The 20,110-nt window shown below is 44.1% G+C and overlaps 1 protein-coding gene across 1 annotated transcript; it reads left to right on the forward strand.

Moving 5' to 3' along the window:
• Nucleotides 1-141: 141 nt before the first annotated feature.
• On the forward strand, nt 142-19,991 carry col26a1 (collagen, type XXVI, alpha 1). Its single transcript, XM_076036183.1, has 14 exons — nt 142-1,356; nt 1,521-1,643; nt 1,815-1,918; nt 13,266-13,327; nt 13,411-13,537; nt 13,631-13,726; nt 14,138-14,266; nt 16,685-16,768; nt 17,185-17,237; nt 17,344-17,406; nt 17,785-17,820; nt 17,908-17,952; nt 18,042-18,126; nt 19,041-19,991. Exons 1-14 carry the CDS (start codon nt 1,181-1,183, stop codon nt 19,169-19,171), a joined length of 1,314 nt encoding a protein of 437 aa, XP_075892298.1. The 5' UTR covers nt 142-1,180; the 3' UTR covers nt 19,172-19,991.
• Nucleotides 19,992-20,110: the final 119 nt, after the last annotated feature.

Consider the following 20,110-nt stretch of genomic DNA (forward strand, 5'->3'; position numbering starts at 1 on the left):
TGCGTTTAAAACCAAGAGGCCAATGCAGTAAACAAATGTGACAGTTAAAAGCTGAGTGCCAAGTGAATAATAAAACATGTCACACGATATTTTAGGTGATTAACGCGGATTATAGTTCCTTTAATAAATGTGCATTGTCTTGAGTTATTTGACGTACAAAGGGGGACGGGAAAACAACACATAGCAACAAAAACACTAAAACTATCACTGCTTCTTAAGATTATATCAACATATAGAGTTGCTCTTCTAAAGAACGCATCTTGATGTTAAAATATGAGCATGCTACTTGCATTTTCTATTCCAAATCTGCTTCTTTTTTTATTCTTTTTTTTTTTTCTGACTTACAATATTGAATATTTGGGCTAATTACAGCTAAGTACCAGTGAGACAATTTGTCCACTTTTAGACTTCGGTCAAGGTGCCAAATGCTTGCTACTATTTGTCTTTTTTTTGTGGAGGAAATTGGCTGACGTTTGTTGACGTCACTGTCTGGCACCTAATGCAACAAAGAAATATTTGGCAACAAAGAAATATTTGGCATCTTGACTAAGCTATATTTCAAACAAAGAAGTCCTGTCCAAGACTTTTGCCATAATATTTTACTTGGCCAAACCTTTAGCCAAATTGTAAACAGTCTCGGATGTGAAGCGCAAAGTGGTGAAAACGACCGCATTTATCATAATTAATTCTTATTACCTTCATCTCATTATATCATTAGTTTAGCAATTAGGAGAGGGACGTCAATAGGAAAACACTGCGATAGCGTTCACTTGCTGTGAATTCAATCTCGTTATGTTCGCGTAAGTGGACCTATGTAAAAATCTGAAGGGTCGTGGTTTTTCGATCAGGACCAGATGCGCTTTTACGCACTCCGTCTCCAGCCCTCACACACGGCGCGCTTTTACGCACGATGGATATTTGACTCCTCAAGTCTTCGGCTCCGCGTCAAACTCCAGGAACCAGCAGCATTATTCTATAGGAACAGACTGTGTGTCATTTCGTTGTGGGCTCTTCTTGAGAGGGTCAGCTAGTTTGTCGTCGTGGGACCACGAAATGACCGACACGTTGAGGGTTTCTAAAACAATTTCTTAGCTTTTTTTTTTTTTTCTTCCTCTTTCCAAGTTTGTAGCGGACACCAACATTGTTATTCGCTGCGGAATTACGTTTTTTCCCCACAAAGATGTTGGCTTTATCGTCGCTTTACGCCTTGTGCGTGTGGATGAGTTTAGCCGGCATTTCTGAAGGAACGAGCTTTGTTTATCACTTCCCGAGCATCACCGTGCAGCGGCAGCGCATCAAATCGGAGCAGAGCGGCAGCAGTGGACCTCCAGGAACCGGCCCCCGAACCCAGCTCAGGTGAGCGCATGTGCGGTGCATTAGCTTTGATCCCTCAATGCTAATGCTTCTGAAACCTTCTCTCCAAAACTGCATCTACAGTCATTGTCATTGTCTCTTATGCCAGGAATCAGTTCATGGTATTTCTGAATCCACTTCTTCTCCTCCTTCTTCTTCTTTTTTAGGAATTGGTGTCAGTACACTGTTTCCAAAACAGTGTCCTGTCAGGTGCACAATGGGACAGAAACCACAGTGCAGAGAGTTTTACAAGGATGTAGATGGCCCGGACCCTGCACCAAAGTCATCAGGTAACGCAGAGACAACTCATCTTCCCCGATTAGATTGTCAGTTTTTAACAGACTCAAAGCTGCACCCCTTTTATAACAAAACAAACAAAATTCCAAATTCCAGTACACAATTAAATGTTGCTGTACAGATGTACAAAGGTATCACTTTATGAAACATTGTGTTTCCTCCAGTTACAGGACCCTGGTTAGGCCGTCCTTCAAAGTCACCTATAAGCAGGTCACGTCCCTGGAGTGGAGATGCTGCCCCGGATTCATTGGAGAGGAGTGTCGAGAAGGTGAGTTTCTAATCTGCACCCTTTAAAGGTCCCACGCTGTATCCATTTTAAACATTGCTTTAAATCCTGAAGCCCAGTGAAGCAGCCCGATAAAGTTCTGCTTTATTAATGTTTTGATTCATCTTAATGAAAAAAAAAAATAAAATACAATTGATCTCCAGATAGCATCATATTTAGCCTTGTGTTTACATCCTGCCACAAACTTTGGGCTGCTGAGCTGACAATTTGTTATACATTCCACATGTTAGGATGGGGAGACATGGAGTCTGTGGGTAGCTAAAGAAATTGGGAAAAAATAGGATAATTAAATTAGCGTTAAGGAATGACTTCTCTCATTTCTGGGAAGTTCCGTGTCATGCTAAAGATAGAAATCAGTGGTGAAGTTTTTGTTCCCATAATATGGGACCTGTAAGTGTTTTTATTTTTCTTGCAGGAAGCAACTCACTCAATTATAATGGGTGACTATATGAGAGTATAGTGTGTCAAGTCTCGTGAACCATAACAAAGACAGTTCCAGCCCCATCTGTGTCTTTTTAGCAGTTTACCCACATCTGTGACTTTTTATGTTTGGTGGTGTGTAATCAGGTAGCTTGTGAATCAGGTCTTTGTGCTGAAGCATTTCGAGACGACTGCAAGTGTGTTTTATTTTAGTGTTGAAAATCTGTTTTGGATTACTTCTGGGGAACCACAGTACAATTAAACGACAGTTGAAAAGGTTCCTTTTCTCTGGTTTTCGTACCCCTACTCTTTATATTTATCTGTAACTCGTGCAGACGTTACTCTGTTTGCTGTGGCAAGGATGTAGTTTTCCTGTTGGCTGGCTTCTCTTCTTGTCCAAAGAATGAATGAGAAAGATCTGAGAGATATATGAGAGTGGGTTTGGGTGTTGTGGATGGACAGTCCTGTTGCTGAATACCACAGATCACATAAACCAAAGCCGCTTAAGATCAAGTAATCACCTGTCAGCTCTTAAAACGAACACTTAAAGAAAATGTACTGAGCTACAAAATCAGCCAGTCTTTACTTTCCCTGACTGTTCTGGAGCAGGCAGTAACAACACAATGTATCTAATAGTCGAGACAGGTTCTGAAAAAACATTTCGCCAATAGGAAACATGTTTACCTTTCTAGTCATCAGCATCTCTGCTGAAATATGAGGTCCATTCCTAGAGAAGATTAATGCCTCCGTTACTGCAAGAAAGCAGGTCACGATGTATATGTTGCCCTCTATTTCCCACCCTGAGACTGTATCAGAGGCAGAAATGGGGATTTGAGTTTTAAGTTAAGGAGGAGCCATCAAAGATAAATCATTGCAGTGGCCCGCTGTCAAAAAAACTGCTAAGGAAATTGTCGAGGCAAGAATGAAGGGACATGATTATGCCATCATTGACGATCAAGCTCATCCATGTGTGATTGGCAGATTGATGAAGTGGCTGTCACAAAGAGAGAGTTACTGTTTACCACTCAAGACTGGTGACCAATACAGCACAGAAGCTGAGGGATGATAAAGATGAAGTTGGATGCTGAAAAGACCAGTTAACCATCCATGGTTTTATACAAGAACAGCTGTGGTGTGTATCATTAACAACAGAAGTTTCAATTATGAGCCAGGATTGATGCCACAACGTAACTGGCAGCGTTCCATTTGTTGGTCAGGAAAGCAAGGAACGTTGCAAGGGCCAATCTATTATTGCCGTGTTTTACCAAATGGACGACGATCAATCTTCCCCCAACATTCTGACCTGGGTTTCCAACTTCAAGGAGGCATGTCTGTCGACGTAGTCAGCCGTGGGCACCGAAAGAATCCAACGTCCAAGATGTAATTGAAGTTTCTGTCCGAACTGAGATAAATAGACCTCAGAGAGAGAAAGAGAGAGAGAGTGAGAGAGAGCTTGAAAGTGGTGGACTCTTTGACTCTCTGATGAAGTGGTGGTTGACAAGAAGCAGAGGAGGACAGTGGCCGCAAGTAAGGGGAAAATAAAGGAGCTTGAAAAGATAAAGGGAGGGGGTCATACAGTTGCCAAAGGGGGACAAGGAGTGCCGAAACCAAGATATTTTTCAACCTGGTACTGCAAATTGTGCGTAATCGAGAAACTGCTGCAACAGTCTGCCTCACATGTCCAAGATTAACAGTTACCTCAATGAGCCAGGTTCCCCCCGCCGCACCTTGTTCCATTTTGCAGAATTATTCATTGTTGCTCTTGGAAGGGCAGGATTTACCACAAGTTAGAAAAACACACATTAATAAAAATATGAAAGGAACAAACACAGGCGTTATTACAAAGCTTTTGGAAGCCATTATTTGCCCCGCCATCCATGTTATTCCACGCGCAGATTTACTAATGGCTGTATCCGCTGAGTCGGTAATGCCAGAGATCGCGGTTCACTTGAGACCAACGTGGTCAGAGGAGTGTGAAGAAATAATCTGCCTGTTTATTTTACATTTGCTGAAATAGGTTTGCAGTGTTCTAATGGCTCGGGGGGGAAGGGTTGTCGGGGGGCGGGGGGAGGGTTGCCTCTCCATATGCAGAGACAGAGGGTCATGTTGCGCTCGGGTTAGAAGACCTTAAAGACACGGGGCTGATGTCACGGCATGTCTGCTTCACGCTGCGGAGAGGAAGCAGCGCTGGCTGGCAGCAGCCGCTGTTTTCCGGCGAGTCGACAACTCGGGGATGAGCATGCAGAGGAAGAACAAGGTGAGAGGACGTGAGCGGAGAAGAGTGGAGAGGAGGCAGGAAGAGAAGTATTGTTTCCGTCCCACATGGCTCCAGCTGCTCCGTCATTCTGTGGGAAAGTGGCCCCAACTGAGATTAATGAGCGTGACAATCCTACAGCAGGCCCTTGAAACAAGACGTGACCATGCTGCCGTCAGGCCATGGCTCCCAGACAGGAAGCCCCCTTTCCTCCTCGCGTGGACGCAACTGTGTGCCACAATGATGCCTGCAGATGCTGCGGGCAGCGTTTCTATGTTTAAGTTGTGAATGCAGAAAAGTAATTTTACATATATATATATATGTACATATATATATATATATATATATATATATATATATATATATATATATATATATATATATATATACACACATATACTGTATATACTATACATATATGTATGTATGTATACATATTTATATATGTATACAGCTGTCAGCGTTAAAGCATTAATCGCGATTAGTTCAATACGGTACATTAACGTGTTAATTTTTTTAATTGCATTTCAAACGTGAGCCTTTTTGTCTGTTTTATGAGCCCATAGTTGGCCCATCTGGCCGATTTCTGGTAAGAAATACTTATTATCGGCTTAAAACTGCCTTGAAATGCAAAATAACAGAATTTTACACATGCATTTCAAACCGCGATTAAGCGCAGTTAACTATAAGCATTCTGCGATTAATCACGATTTTAAAAAATGATATATATGTATGTGTGTATATATACACAATCTCATATATAAAAGTGACAGTTCAGTTGCGGGACTCTTTGTGTCAACCTCCTTTCGAAAAACGAACCTTCCCTCGCGCACGGCTCAGGTTGGTTGGTTGGTTGGTAACAGCATGGCAGTGTGTTTGTGTCACAGAGCCAGGCACTGTCCAAGCCGCTCCAGAGGACTGGCACAGTGCAAGCTCTGGGCCGGCACTTTTATCAGTGGGAGACAGAGAGACAAGAGGACGACCTGAAGCAGTGATGACATCACCCCCTGGTCTCAGGGTTCTGGCTCCACTTCAGAGGCCCCCGGAGGTCCTCGGAGATGTAGATAGGCACATATAAGAAGGGCTCATAGTTAAGTCCTTATGTGCTGTGTGAGATAGTTGTCCTTCCACCTCGTTAATCTCCCAGCCATTGATCAGCTTCAGTCTTATGTATGTATGGATACATTTCCCCCAGATTGTATCAGGATAATAGCATGTCTCTGGTGTGCTGCAAAGTGTCTCATTTTTGTCTTTTGTTCACAAGAAAAACTGTAAGATGTGGCAAAGACCTTGACTGCTGCAAATGTGTCGCTACTGCACAGTGTTGGATTTAATTCAGGCTTTTTTTTGTCCGACGTCAACAAACACGTTGAACTGACCTTCAACACATTGAAGAGTAAAATTGTGTTCTGCGAAGAATCTCAACCGTACGAATTTGCGCTTCTCTTGTCTCCTGTGATCGGCTGAATGTCCTCGTCTCGACAAAACAAAGAGTGTGAATATGTCACTTTGGGATTTGGGGAATTGTCGTGGACATCTAATAGACGTTTGATGATCCTCAACAACGACAGCTTTTATTAGTTACAGCACTTAAAATGAATCTGCCCACATTTTTTCACAGCTGGTTTTGGCTCTCACAAGCTCTCCAGTGTGTTCTCCCTCTTTTTGATTCCCGTGTAACAGCATCGTATTATAGAACTCGTGCAGAGGAGGCTGAATTTTTCTGTGTTTGCTAATGGAAAATGGGTGTTAACTGAATTTGTTCCGTCGACACCCTTTCTCCCGTCGATGTGTTTTTTTTTCTTTTATTGACAACCTGGCCGTGTGCGGCGCATCTGAAGGTTTGACTTCCCTCCCTTTAAGCGACGTTGCGTTTACACATGACGGCATGGAACACATTGGGAGGGAAAATGTGTTTGCAATTTCCCCCCGCTGCAGCGACCATCATACCAGCAGCAGGGATTTTGAGCAACATCTGCGTATGGAGGAGCCCCATCTCAGGAGGAAAGAAGTTCCAGGACCTCCCCTGATGTGCACGGTCAACTTTGATCTCGTGCGAAAAGCCGAGGGAAGGAAGTTTTCCTCGAGTTTAATGCCGGCAGTGCCAGCACGAGGGTTTTTAATTTCTTTGAAGCTGATGAGCAATTTCATTAGGGCAGCGGTGAAAGGTGGCTGAGAGCTGAGGGTGTCAAATGTGCTCCGTTGTTAATTTGGCAGAAATTAAGCTACTTAAGTCGCTTTTGCCCCTCCGCAGCTTTACGCATAGGAAGTGAAGAACATTTTTTAAAGCCTTTGTTTGAAGATTATCTGGAACACCGGCAATGCAAAACCATTCGTTCTTCCATTTTCCCATTTTATCTCCTGCTCTTATGCCCATGTGGGCTGTTTTGCCCTTTCCCTGCTCTTTAAATTTCCGTGCCCCCTTCGGCGTCTATGTTCCTCACTGCTCTCCACTTATCTGACTTCCTATGTCCTTTACATCTGCTGCTCGTCTCGCCAAAGAATAAGTGATAAAACAGAACCTTACTCCACGCTGCGCTCCGCCAGCAGTCCCCGCAGTGTAGATATGATTGATGGTTCCTTTACATCTACGGAGTTGCTCCAATATGGTCCAGGCCGTGCCCTTTGACCTGTGGTGAGCCGTGCGACATTTACGGTCGGATCGGCCCGATAGCTGCTGATCCATTGGGTCTGCTTTTCATTTTTGTCGTCAGCTCACCATCAGGATGTCCTGACTCTGTTTGTCCTCCTCACTCATTGAAGTGACGTGTGACCAAAAACACTGATTTAAGTTTTTAATGTTGGGGCCATTGATGAGTTTTTTTTTTTATTGCTTTCATGCTAATGTAAATACTAATCTGCAGTTTTTTTCTACACAGACAAATTTCCCCATGTCCAATTGATTTTGTTTTTGATTTTATGTCATTTTGATTTTCGTTTTTCGGGAAACAATTAGGTCCGAATTCCCTATAATGGGAACTCAATTCAGCCTGACTGGTGTGGTGTCAGGTTGAAAATGCAAATTCTCAAGTCAGCAATGTTTTTTTTTCTGATCTCTCCCATTAGAACAACCTACTCCTCCTGACTAAAGCACTCAGCTCATACCCATCTTTTCTTAGAACTTGCATGGCGCCTGTTCAATGAATGAGATGATTGGATATACAGGCCATACATATGCACAATAATCTATATGCATCATTCTCCGCAATAAACAAAAACCTGTTCCATGCTTGAGGGCCGCACAAGTCTACATCAAGTTTGTTTTTCACCTTGAAACTAAGATTTCTACTATTCTACTATTGTTGTTGACCTACTTTCTTCTCATCTTCTCCATGCTACAGTCGAGATCATAAAAGAAACCCCACTTAGAAATTCCTGTAGACAGCTCTCACTGTACGTTAAGACATACTTTTGTTCTGACTAACGCGCCGGCGTGTTTGCCAGATTCTCTCCCCTCGTTTCATTTCATCACATGCTGCCGCCATTTCAGCCTCAAAAATTTCTGCCCCGTGTGCCAGACAGACGATCGTTGGGCGATCGCCTCCTCTCGCCAGTTTCACACGACATCAGCTCATAGCATGAGGATGACCTTATGTCTGCGCTCCAGGCGGGACCATCCATCCTGAGCTGTTAAGTTTGTGTTTCACCGCTAGATTAGCGGGTACGCTGAAGCAAAATACGAGCTGGTCACCATGGTTCAGGGCGCAGTGGATGCTCTTTCAGTCTGTGTGCCCTAGACTCATGTCTGTGTGCCTGCTGTGCAACAGCACTCTGTGTGTGTGTGTGTGTGTGTGTGTGTGCGTGTGAAACCATGAGTCATTATGGCGTCGGCGAAGTGCGCCATTTAGTCGCCAGAGTTCACAGGATAAAATCTGCACCGTGCCGGGCGGTTCTCACTTGACAAACTCCTTCAAAGCTCCAGCGAAGGGAAATGGTGTGCGGCACCGTCGCTGGCGTGACGGCAAAAAAAAAAAACGCTAAATGGTTCCACTGTGGGCTGCGGGACTTCGAAAATGCTCCGTTCAGCAGCCCAGCCTCCGCAGTGTGATTTAGTGGCTGGCCGAACGCGTTTGCACCCTTGCATGCATGCGCGTTTGTGTGTGTGCGAGCGTGCGTATGCGTGTGTGAATGCCTGTCCTGTTGTTCTGTGCCAAGTGTTTGCCATGCCAGCAATGGCCGACCAGTGGCTGGATGCAGGGACCCGAGACAGAGCAGAGCAAGCTCCTGGGACACTGCCAGCTCTTAGGGACTGACTGCGGTGAGGACACACAGACAGTCAGGCACATACACATACATGCACGCGCGCACGCACACACACACACACACACACACACACACACACACACACACTGGGTACACTCATGGTGTGTGTGTCAAAGCAGCAGCTCTTCAGAAGATGCAAGATGTTTTGAACAGTGACAGCATGAGCATTTAGTGAAGGCTGTGTGTGTGTGCGTGTGTGAGTGTGTGAGTGTATATTGTAGTGGTTTGTTTTGTGGTTTTGTGGTTTTGTGCGTGTGACATCTTTCATGTTCACCCAGGTCTGATGTCGGAAACAGTCGACGGTTGGGTGTTGCCAAAATATTCCACGCTGCCTTTTTTTTCTCCCAGAGATCAGTGCAATAACGGTAATGACAGTGATGATTCATTAAACCGGTTGGTGGTTTTGTAGTTTGCCGGGATGAATCGCGCTCTGCGGTTTGGGCCCCTCTGATGTTCCGCTTCTCACGTCGATCTCTATCTCCCAAGAATCTCTAATCTTATTTACTGTCTTTGTGTTCTGCCTGCAGGGGGTTTGATCCAAGCAGCCTTTTCAGTTTTTATCAGGGCTGAGATTACCACAAAGGACTAATGTCAGCTTTGCTTCTGTCTCAGTCGGGATATTTGTGGACATGAATTGCATGTGAGGTGATTAAAGTCCTCTCCGTCTGTGGTCATTCTGAATAACTGCGCTCCATTTTGGAGCCTCGCCAGTAAATCAGACGGTCTCTTTTTTAAATTCTCCTTGATCTGCTGAAATGTGAGTTCCTTCCAGATTTTTCGATGACCTGAGCATCAGAAAATGTGTAAATCATCTGAGAGACTGCACATACATTGAAGCGCTTCCCTCTGTACTTGTCCAGGGCAGGAAAAGTTCTCCTTGCTATTTATTTATCTTCCCAATGCAGTCAACGCCATCCTGAGTCGTTCCCATGAGCTGAGTTCAATCCAAGAAAAACAACCCCGTCTTACATTGCCATGGTGTAATTATGGACCCAAACACACTCAATCGCTGTGGTCCCGTTCTAAACATCAACTCAAACACAGCGGAAGTTTGGTTTTCAAACCCGACATAATTAAATTCCAAGTGCAAGAACCGAGTCCTGCCCACCACCTTCCAGAGAGAAGGAGGTGCAGTTGTTTTGCTCCGGTGCACAATAATGGCAGTTCTGGTGTTTTCCTGCGGTACTGGTTATGACATAATAAGATATGGGTGTTTTATTCCTGGCTGTCTTTAGAGAAGATAGAGCTCGCCACAAGTTGGTTTGGTGAAAAACTGCGCTGGCTCTTTAGTTCTGCAGTGTCTAAGGAGTAAGGCAGCTATGACACCACTGCTATTCACCACATTTGGGTTGTCTGTCGGAAAAAAAGGCTCAGATGTATTGTGCAAAATATTCAGCATGTTAATATTCCTCCCTCAGTGTGTTCAGGCTCTTTCATGCCTCAAGCAATGTGGGAGGGTTAGCTAAAAGCGTGGTCCATCTAATGGCAGAGCAAACATCCATGAAACTTAAGTCATACATCAGTACGATTTAAATGTATCCACCAAGACTTTGGTTGTTTCATCAGTTTACAATTTCAGAATTGTGATTTATGTTCACATGGTTCATTTATAAGCAGGCATGACAAATGGAATGTTTCCTAGATCCTTTGGATTTATCTCACCAATCCATCTGTTAAAGAGCCTACAGAAAATATTTGCAAGATGATGAGACCGGGCTTTTGTATATCACTTTCAAGCAGACCAGTCAGGGTTTTTTTTCTTGTTCTTTTTTTTACCAGCAGCTAAATTATCTTACTGGCGTCAGTGATACCAAAAGCAACAACAATCCACACTAACTACTAACGAAACTACGCTTTTTTAGCAGAGCTTAACAACATACATGAGTCTGATGTTGTCATTCAAGTCTTGATAAATAAGCTCCCTACTGGGTTTCAGTTGCCAATTCAGTGACAACAAACAGAACTTTTCTTTGGCGTAATGCTGCAGGACAAAAAGATCCAGGATGTTCCTGCTTTTTATATTTGGATGATGTGGAATTGCATTGCTATCTTTATAGATACATAGATAGATAGATAGATAGATTAACTGTATTGTCATTCAGATTCACAAATTGCACACAGAACGAAATTTCATTGCAGTGACTCTCCAAAAAACAGCATTATCTAAAATAAATAGTATAGATAAGTTGTATGCTATACATGCACGCATATAGACGTTTATATACACAGACATACATGCTCACATCTGTTTACACATACATACTGTGCAACATCATCTCATACATAGTCATCACATACACATACATCAATGTTTGTTGTAAAAATAAAATAAAATACATCTGTAATTGAACGTTTGGAAAAAGAATTACCGAAAGCACAAAACAATGATGGTCTGAACCGGTTTAGCCCATTACTGCCCGCAGTCTCGTCAGTGTTGAGCGGCCCTAACGATCTATCATTTTCGGGAAAACCCTCGCTGCTGTCCGTCACAACAAACCGCTCACTTTTGACCTCGTCTCAATATTTTGGTCCATGAATCGTGAAGAATTTGTCTTGGATCGCCTTGTTGATTCATTTTCATCTTGTGGCTGCAAACGCCATCCAAAATGTAGAGATGAGAGGCACTTAGAAACCATACCCCTGCTGCACACCACACCACAGCACACCACAGGGGTGGGTGTATATGATTGTAGGCCTCACACCCAGGCATGGTACAGACGTTCGCCCCCTGTCCAATTCAGCGAGGCAGAAACCTCAGTGGTCATCTTTGGTGCACTGTCTGGAGCTGTCGCAAATGATAATTTAGACAAACCAAAGTTGTTTGGTTCATTTTTCTTATTTTTCTGTTTATGAGTACAAGTTGGCCTTATAGGTATCCCTGCAATGACCACAATGTGGGTGGATCCCGCCTGTGGGATGGACAGCTGACATTCCAGGCGTCTTACGAGCCGTAGACCAGAAGTTGGCTCAGATTTAGAACAAATACGGGGTTTTTCTACGCTGCGTTTAGGACTTTATGATGGCAGCTCATGTAAAACATCCAAAATTGCACAGCGAGGGATGGTGTCTGTGGTTTAGCGGCAGCTAGACTGTTGAACCGGATTTGTTTTCAGAACAAGTGGAGGGCAACGTTGAAATGTTTTCTGGCAGGAATCTAAAAAAGAATCTAAAGTGCTTGAAAATAGATTTCAGTTGGATGTTTTGCCGATACTCCTGACAAATCTGTCAAAATTGTCAGCGCTAACTTGTGCAACAGTGTGCTATTTATGTTCACAATCGTCTTGTACAAGCTTTATTGTAATGTCCATTATGCTTGCACTGCTCCTCAGTTCTTGTCCTCAAAGTGCCATCAAGTTGCCGTTTGAGTTGCATCACCTGTGCGTGTCTGTTATTCCCAAGAATAGTTGTTTCTATGTTTGTCTACACATTCTGTTTGACCATGTCCATTTATAGATACCAATTGGGCAACAAAAATTTAGGACACACCTAAAAAATAGGACACACCTAAAACCGTAGAAAACAGTTCTATTTGAACTCCCATTTCTACAGAATTCTCTGTAGTATGGCCCTGCAATGAACTGGCGACTTGTCCAGGGTGTCACCCTGCCTTCGTCCTATGACAGCTGGGATAGGCTCCAGCAGACCCCCGTGACCCTGAGCTCGGGAAGAAGCGGGTATGGAAAATGGATGGATGGATGGGCTCTGTAGGACCTCAATTGTTCAGTGGAGACTTCATTTTTTGCCCCAACACTAGACTGTGGACTAACTCTGTTGCTATATATCATTCATTCATTCATTTTCCATACCCGCTTAGTCCTGAGCTCAGGGTCACGGGGGTCTGCTGGAGCCTATCCCAGCTGTCTTAGGGCGAAGGCTATATATATATATGTGTGTGTATATAATATGTACACACACCAGACACCCGTGTTGTGAGTAGCCTCCCGGGGAACGTAACTAAACTCACAAAATCACTCTGAAGTAATACTAAATCATGGCGTCTGCCAAGAAAAACTTTCAATGATGTTCTTGGTTCCCCTTTGATAGTCAAAATTCCACCCAGTTGTCTTCTTTGTGTTCTTAAGTGCCTTTTCAAAGCAGCTCGCTGCAGTGTTGTTTCATCGCAACTAAAAAGTGCCCCACTGATGTAATATTTTGAATGACTGAAAATGCTTTCTATAACAGGCTGTCAAGATGGACGTAAAAGTTAGCGATCCCGCTGTGGTGTGAGGATATTTTAGGACAGAAAAAAAATCATTAAAACATGTAAAACATCGAACATGATTAGCACTCTGTGGCTGGTGTGATGGCAGTGAAGGACAGAGAGAGTGGTGAAAATGTTCCTGCTAATGTGATCAAACCCATCCTGCGATCCTGTGTCTCTCCTTCATGCAGAATGTCTGAACTGTACCAGCATCGCAGACATGAACGGAAGGATAAATGCCATAGAATCCAAGGTAAACAAGTTGCACCTGATGAGGTTTTTCAGAAACATCTCTCCTAAATATCACAAAGTGTCTCCATGCTGCTCTTCTTCCAGATCAAGAAGTTAGAAGGGGGACGTTTGTCCGCTCCAACAGTCAGCTCTTTACCTGTGGGCTCAACAGATAATGAGGTGGACACCCCAAAACCCACTCCGGTTGGACCACCGTTACACCTGCCCCCAGGTATCAACTCATCGTGACCATCGTTCTACCATCTTTTCATCTCCATGTGCTACATTTGCTGGATAAAAGCGCATTCTAATTGCTCACTCATAGGCAGGGGTCCTCCTGGGCCAATGGGACCACCAGGGCTTCCTGGTTCTGCTGGACCTCCAGGACCGGCTGGAAGAGCAGGTCTTTCAGGACCCATTGGTAATCTTTTTTGGATGCTGTTGTATGTTCTATTGTTGTCTAATGTCCTATGTGTTCTTTGACCTGGTTTATTGTGATTGTCTCGTCTCCCCTTGTATTTTCTGTATTTCACTTCCTTGATTCCATCACCTGTGTCTCGTTGTCATTCCTGCAGTTAATCGTTCTCACCTGTGTTTCCCTGCCCTCTTGTATAAACAGTCCTTGTCTGTGTTCGGTTGTTGTCTCGTCCTGGTTGTTTCTTCTCTGTTGCCCTGTCTGTTTCACCTTGCTTGTTCTGGCCAATGTCCAATGTATCTTCATCCAGGTCAGTTTTGTTACCTTTATAAAAGATAGATTTCTGTTTCCAACATCTGAAGTTGTCTGAGTTTGTCACTTCCCTGTGACTGTGATTTGCTTTGCATTGTTGCTTAGGACCAAAGGGAGACAGAGGTACCATGGGAGAAAATGGGCTCCCAGGGCCGCCAGGTCCACCAGGCCCGCCAGGACCAAGCTCCCCTTTTGTCCAACAGCGTGGTGATGTTTTTACCGTTTACAGTCAAGGTGAATGAGCCATTTCACCTTTCAGACTCTCCTTCTTAATATAAGCAAGCACTAAAATACTAAAACACTGTACCCAGGCTCAAAAAAGCAGATCTCTGACACAGAAGTAGTGTCAGAGTCACCCACAAAACCCCCTTCTTTTTATACGGTCTGAAGTGATGCCCAAACTCTAGGCCATTTATTACAATTCATCCACCCAATGCTGCGCCATTCTCACACGCCCATATCTCATCTGTTAGTTCCATCCCGTTCTCTTTACAACCATTGTGTGAGGCAGCAGACGAGGCCCGGGCCAGGTGGATTTCTATGTATGGAAAATGGCTTCTAAGAAGCTGCACAGGTGGAAGCAGTGAGACTGAAGCGTGCTGCAGCTGTTTTTGAGTATAGTAAGCAACATAAGTACATTTCAAGCTTTGAGCAGCATGGCCTTCCACTTGTAATGGAAAGTGTCTGTTTTTTTTTTTGCAGCAATTGAATGGTTTGGATTAAGCTTTAATTGTTTCCACGTGTTTGGGTCTTTCCAATCCAACCTTTTTAGCTTCTACACCAACAACAGAATGATAGGAAATCGCAAGAGTTTGAGATTCGGTGAGGGTTACACAATGGTTGCTGTCATCACACAGTCAGATGAGAGGGTTGCAGGTTCCATTCCCAGGCCCGGGGCCTTTCTGTGTGGAGTTTCCATGTTCCCCCTGTGTCTGCCTGGGTTCCCGCCAGGTGCTCCTGCTTCCTCCCACACTTCGAAGACATGCACATTAGGCTAATTGGCAACTCTAAATTGGCTGTGAGCGCAAATAGTTATTTGCCTCTGCGGCGCTGCGGTGAACTTGTGACTTGTCCAGCATGTAACCCCACCTTCCACCCAAGACAGCTGAGATTGACTCCAGGACCATGAGATCCTGAGTGCCAGGTAAATGGCTGGCCGGATGGTAGATTAGGTAGTCGGATGAGTTTAAAAAACACATTGAGGTAACCTCATGTTAATTCCTCTTATTTATATAAACAACTCTTTGTCAGTTTATTCAGCAGAAAAGGCTCCCAAGTGCAAAATCTGGCACTTCTCATGTTAAAAACAGAGGTTCCACCACAGGGAGGCAGTAGAAGTCTGTGCTATAATTATTACATCATGAGCACTGCTGGCTCCGATTAGGCTTTTTTGGCTGCATCTGCTCTTCTGAGCCCGGGACCATGTCTGCGGGTCTAAAACTATGTAGATTTGGGTCTGTGAGACCGTGTACGCTGAGGGGGGGCCAACTGGCTGTAAATCAGGCCTAATTTGTTAGCTGTCAGCACAACAGTCTGCGTTTGGGGGAACAGACTGCGGCCCCGAGCCAAAATCTGGGTTAGCTATGAACAAGGGAGGGAGATAGTCTGCCACTCATGTGGAGTTTCTCGAAGAGGCAGCCAGACTCGATGAGGCTGTAACATTAGAAAATTAGTTCCAGAGGGAAATGTGCTCCTTCCAGGGCCCTACCGTGGAACGCAGCCATAATGTTACGCCGCCATTTCAACACATATGTCAGAGAGCGGAGGGAAAACCAAAGCGCGGTTGCAAACAAAATTCATATTTACAAGCGTGACTTGAAATGGCCAACACACTGAGAACAAGGCCCGACTTCCAGGGCCTGGATGTTTCCTGCGAGGGGGGAGATCGTGTGCGAGCGTTTACGGCTCCATTAAACGGGATCTCTTTAGGATCAGGCAGCTGTTCTCATCGGTCACACTGTGTTTAATCCGCTTGCTGACTCTAGATGAAGCTCTGCGGCCCAGTTGGGGAGCCTTGATGTCCTTCTGTTAACGCTGGGAAAGGGGGAGGGATAGCCCTCAGGTTTTTTTAGGTCCGCTTTCATCTCAAGCAATGGAACATTGAGCGACGCTGCCAGAATGTGAAATGACAACAACAAAACGCATCATATGGCATTTGTAGCTATGAAGTGATAGCGGCAGAATCAGGCAGTATCTCTGGATCTCTGGAGGGTTTTTCTGTTTGTTTGTGTTTGTCTATGATAGCATGTGCGTCTAGTGCACACCTTAATGTCAATGTCTTTGGCTGGATTTCACTCTTCTGATAATCTGGCAATAAATAACAATAAAACTGTGGTTGACGTGTGTTGGTCACATGAGGCACATAAGGCAGTTTATTTTTTTCTCTTAACTCATTTACACACGCACAAAAAAAAGACACTCACCACAGCGTGTAATTGAATCTAGTTTGTCCCAGAAAAGAAGTGTCATTGATACGATAGAAGCAGTGACAGTAATTGAAGAATAACACATTCATGAACCAAATGTGATTAGCGTCATGTGCAAATTCTCTTTGTGTTGTGTTTTTCCACAATAAATTTCAATTATAGTTTTGACTGTAACCTCACCAGTTGAAACTAAAGCTGTTGTTCTAACATTTTTCTTCTTCTTCAGAGGATCTCCTACAGCCTAAATCCACCTCTGCGCCACGAATCATCGTTGGACCTCCTGGTCCAGTTGGTCCTGTTGGCCCTTCAGGTGTGAAAATAATGAGCTCAATGTCCATGTTATAAGGTTAAACGCTACATTGTGACAGAACATTAAAGTAAACATATTGGTATATGCAGCAATGCATAGTGTACATGATGTTTCTCTTATCTTGTTAAAAGAATGTAGAATTCCATGTTTCCATCAAATGGTATTACTGCATATCATGTAGTAATTCCATTTGATGGAGTTACATTGCAGGTTTTTAAGATTTATAGGTAGGTTTAAAAACTGGTAGAGATATCCAGAAAAAAGAAATATATTTTTCAGCTCTATGCATTTCTTTAGGCTTGACAGGATGACACGACCTAAATCAAACTAGGCCACGATTATTTCAGGGTAGAATTATAGCGTTAAAGTCAAACCTGCATGAAGGTGATCTCAGATGTTCACAACTGACATCACAGGCCCTCCGGGACTGCGAGGACCTGCGGGTGTGCCAGGTTGGCCAGGACGAGATGTACGTTTCAAAGTCTTCGGATCACTCAGAAATAATCAATATACAGTTTTCCCGGCACTGTGACAGTTTTCATTTGTTTGTTCTTTCACAATTTCACTGATGTAAGGGCAAAGATGGCAGTCAAGGCGTGACGGGGCATCCTGGGCCTAAGGGAGATCCAGGTGAACAGGTGAGAGCACCATCAACTCTGACCTTAGTCTTAGGTTAGCTTTGTTTTCTTTAGCTTTTTAACTGGTGTTACTTTAATCGGAATTTGAACGCATCAGAGGGGAACCGTAGCCTACAAATGCTCTTCAAATTGCACCTAATATTCATACTATTCCCCCCTCCCCCTCCCCCAACCCCTCCCACTCTCCCTTTGGCCCCCTCTCTTGTGTTACTTTGTCTTTAAACCTGATCCGTTTCCTTTACTGGGTGATTTAACCTTTGAGATCAGTACAAAGAGTCTGATTAGCACGGGGGATGAAGAATGCAAGTCAGTTGAAATGTGTGTGTGTGTGAGCAGGAATCCTAACTTGTTCTCACCGTTTTCCCTCCTCACTGCCAGGGGCCACCAGGTGCAACGGGCGAGCAGGGTCTGCCTGTGAGTACAAGGTTATCGTGTTACATAAAATACACTCACAGACGCGCACGCAACATGTCTTTGATTGTTTTTGCTGCACCTTGTCAGGGAGCACCAGGACCTAAAGGAGAGCCAGGGGAGGGCCTGAAAGAGGTTCGAAAAACAAAGTCTGCTTCTTTTTTTCCTCCCGGCTTCATTTTGAAAAACAAGCTGAAGTGAACGCGACGGTGTTATTGGTGCAGGGGGAAGCCGTGCAGCAGCTGAGGGAGGCCCTGAAGATCCTGGCTGAGAGGGTCCTGATCCTGGAGCACATGATCGGCGTTCACGGTGAGGAGAAATTGGATTATGCTAAAAAGGAATCATTGACATTTCGCAAAAAAAAAATAAAAAATGATCCCATCGCTCTCTAGGAGGGAATTAAATTATTTACACTTGGAGATGTGTAGCTGAAAACAAATTGATACCCATATATCACATGCTGCATCATGCCCAGGGTGGAGGCATATTATCCCTCCCCTGCAGAGGGCAAGTGACCACCACACAGCCACCCTGTAGATAATTTGCTCTCATCAGCAAATTCCATGTGGCAGAGGCCACACTGATGATGCGCTGACATCTCTCTCAGCCCAGCTGTGATATCCCGGTTAAAAACCCCAAAACCCCAAACAGGATCTCCGTTCTGTTTCTGGGCTACTGCGTAAATGTGTAGGCACAACATGGCCGGCCCCCTCACAAGTGCTTAATAGCAGATGAAAATGCAATGATGTGGGCGTTTTGTGGCTGTGTTTAAAATACTCAAATGTGTCATCTGATTCATTTTGTGCCAATAGATCGCCTCGAAACATACACATTGGTCATTAAGAGATACCTCATTAAGTTGCAGCGGTTGCAAAAAAGTAGGGTGAAAAAAAAAACAGGCTTTAAACAGCAGTTTGTCTTTTGAAGTTGGCTCCACCTGGTGCCAGGCCACCAGGAGGTTTCTGCTCTGGGCCGGTCTGATGCTTCAAAACCAACAAACATTGTTGATTTTCTCTGAGCAAAGCGAGAGCAAAAAAAACTCACCGTGTTTATTTGGGAGCTTTAGCGCCAGACCAGGGGTGTCATTATCTCCTAGTATAGCTTGAGTAGATGTGGAAAAGGAGCGCGAGTTTTAGGGGCTGATGAGCCCGCTTTCATTTCAAACTATTTTTCAAGCCCTCCTTTGTCTGTTTCTCTCCTCTTTCTCCCACCCCTTGACGCAGACAACTCTGACGGATCCGGGTTTGGCAGCATTTCAGATCCCCTGTCTTTTGCCGCCATAAAGATCAAGCGTCTTCAGCCGGTTCAAACTCCTTCATTAGAGCAGAGGGAACAGCGGCGAGCTCCCCTTTAAGAGTCTTTGCATATGTGTTTTATTGTGACAGATGTGGCAGATTTATTTGTGTCACGACTCCTATACCTTTTATGATTACAATTTTTTTTTTGAGATGTAAAGAAAAGGGGCTGTGTGCATACATGAGATGTTGAGCATTTCATGGAAGAGATTTTTTCTTTTCTTTTCTTCCCCAAAATCCTTTAATCACACTGCCCCATGGCCACGTGCATCCTAGCTCCAGCAATGAAATATAATCTTGTTCTGAAGCTGATGTTGTGAAGTTTTTGGGCATCTTCCTCTCCTTCCGACTCGTAAACACATCAGTTTTTCTTTTGGCCGATGTCGCAAAGCTCTTGTGGCTGTAACGTGAGTTCCCGAGAGCTGAACCCAAAATATATGCGTCGGTGTCAAATGCGGTCTCAGGATGACCTCAGGGTTCATCCTGCGTTAGCCTGTCAAATGTATTTGTTCCTTTAATTCCTCTCTCTCTCCGGTTACTCTGCCTAGTTGAGGTCAGACATGACAAACTGCCAAGAACATCACTGTTGAGCAAAAATAAAAGGAAGGGCTGAGTGCACATCTGGGAGGTAAAATAAAGAGATACTGAAACGATTTTGACCCCGGAATCTTGCGTTGGGCTCCTCTCCTGTCCAGGCACTTAACGCGACAGCATTGCTTTGACATCTTCATAAACATCTTGAGAGATCTTTTTTTTTTATGTTGTTGTTTTTTTTTTATTGTTGTTAACGCTAATATGATTGTTGTGTAATGAGTCTCTGAGAGACAAACCCTCTGGTTTTCTGGATAATAAAGCATTCATCATATCTGGAACCGTCTCTCTTGGTCTCACTGTTCATCCTTTGGCATTTCTGGGGTTTAAAATCAGAATATGTAATTTCTTGCTGCGAGTTACATAATAGCAGAGCTTGCTTGAGAAGAGGGATATGAATGCAGTCG

Source organism: Nelusetta ayraudi, unplaced genomic scaffold (assembly GCF_046127955.1).
Source record: "Nelusetta ayraudi isolate G7.1 ecotype Tasmania unplaced genomic scaffold, CSIRO-AGI_Nayr_v1 ptg000048l, whole genome shotgun sequence".
Classification (NCBI taxonomy): Eukaryota; Metazoa; Chordata; class Actinopteri; order Tetraodontiformes; family Monacanthidae; genus Nelusetta; species Nelusetta ayraudi.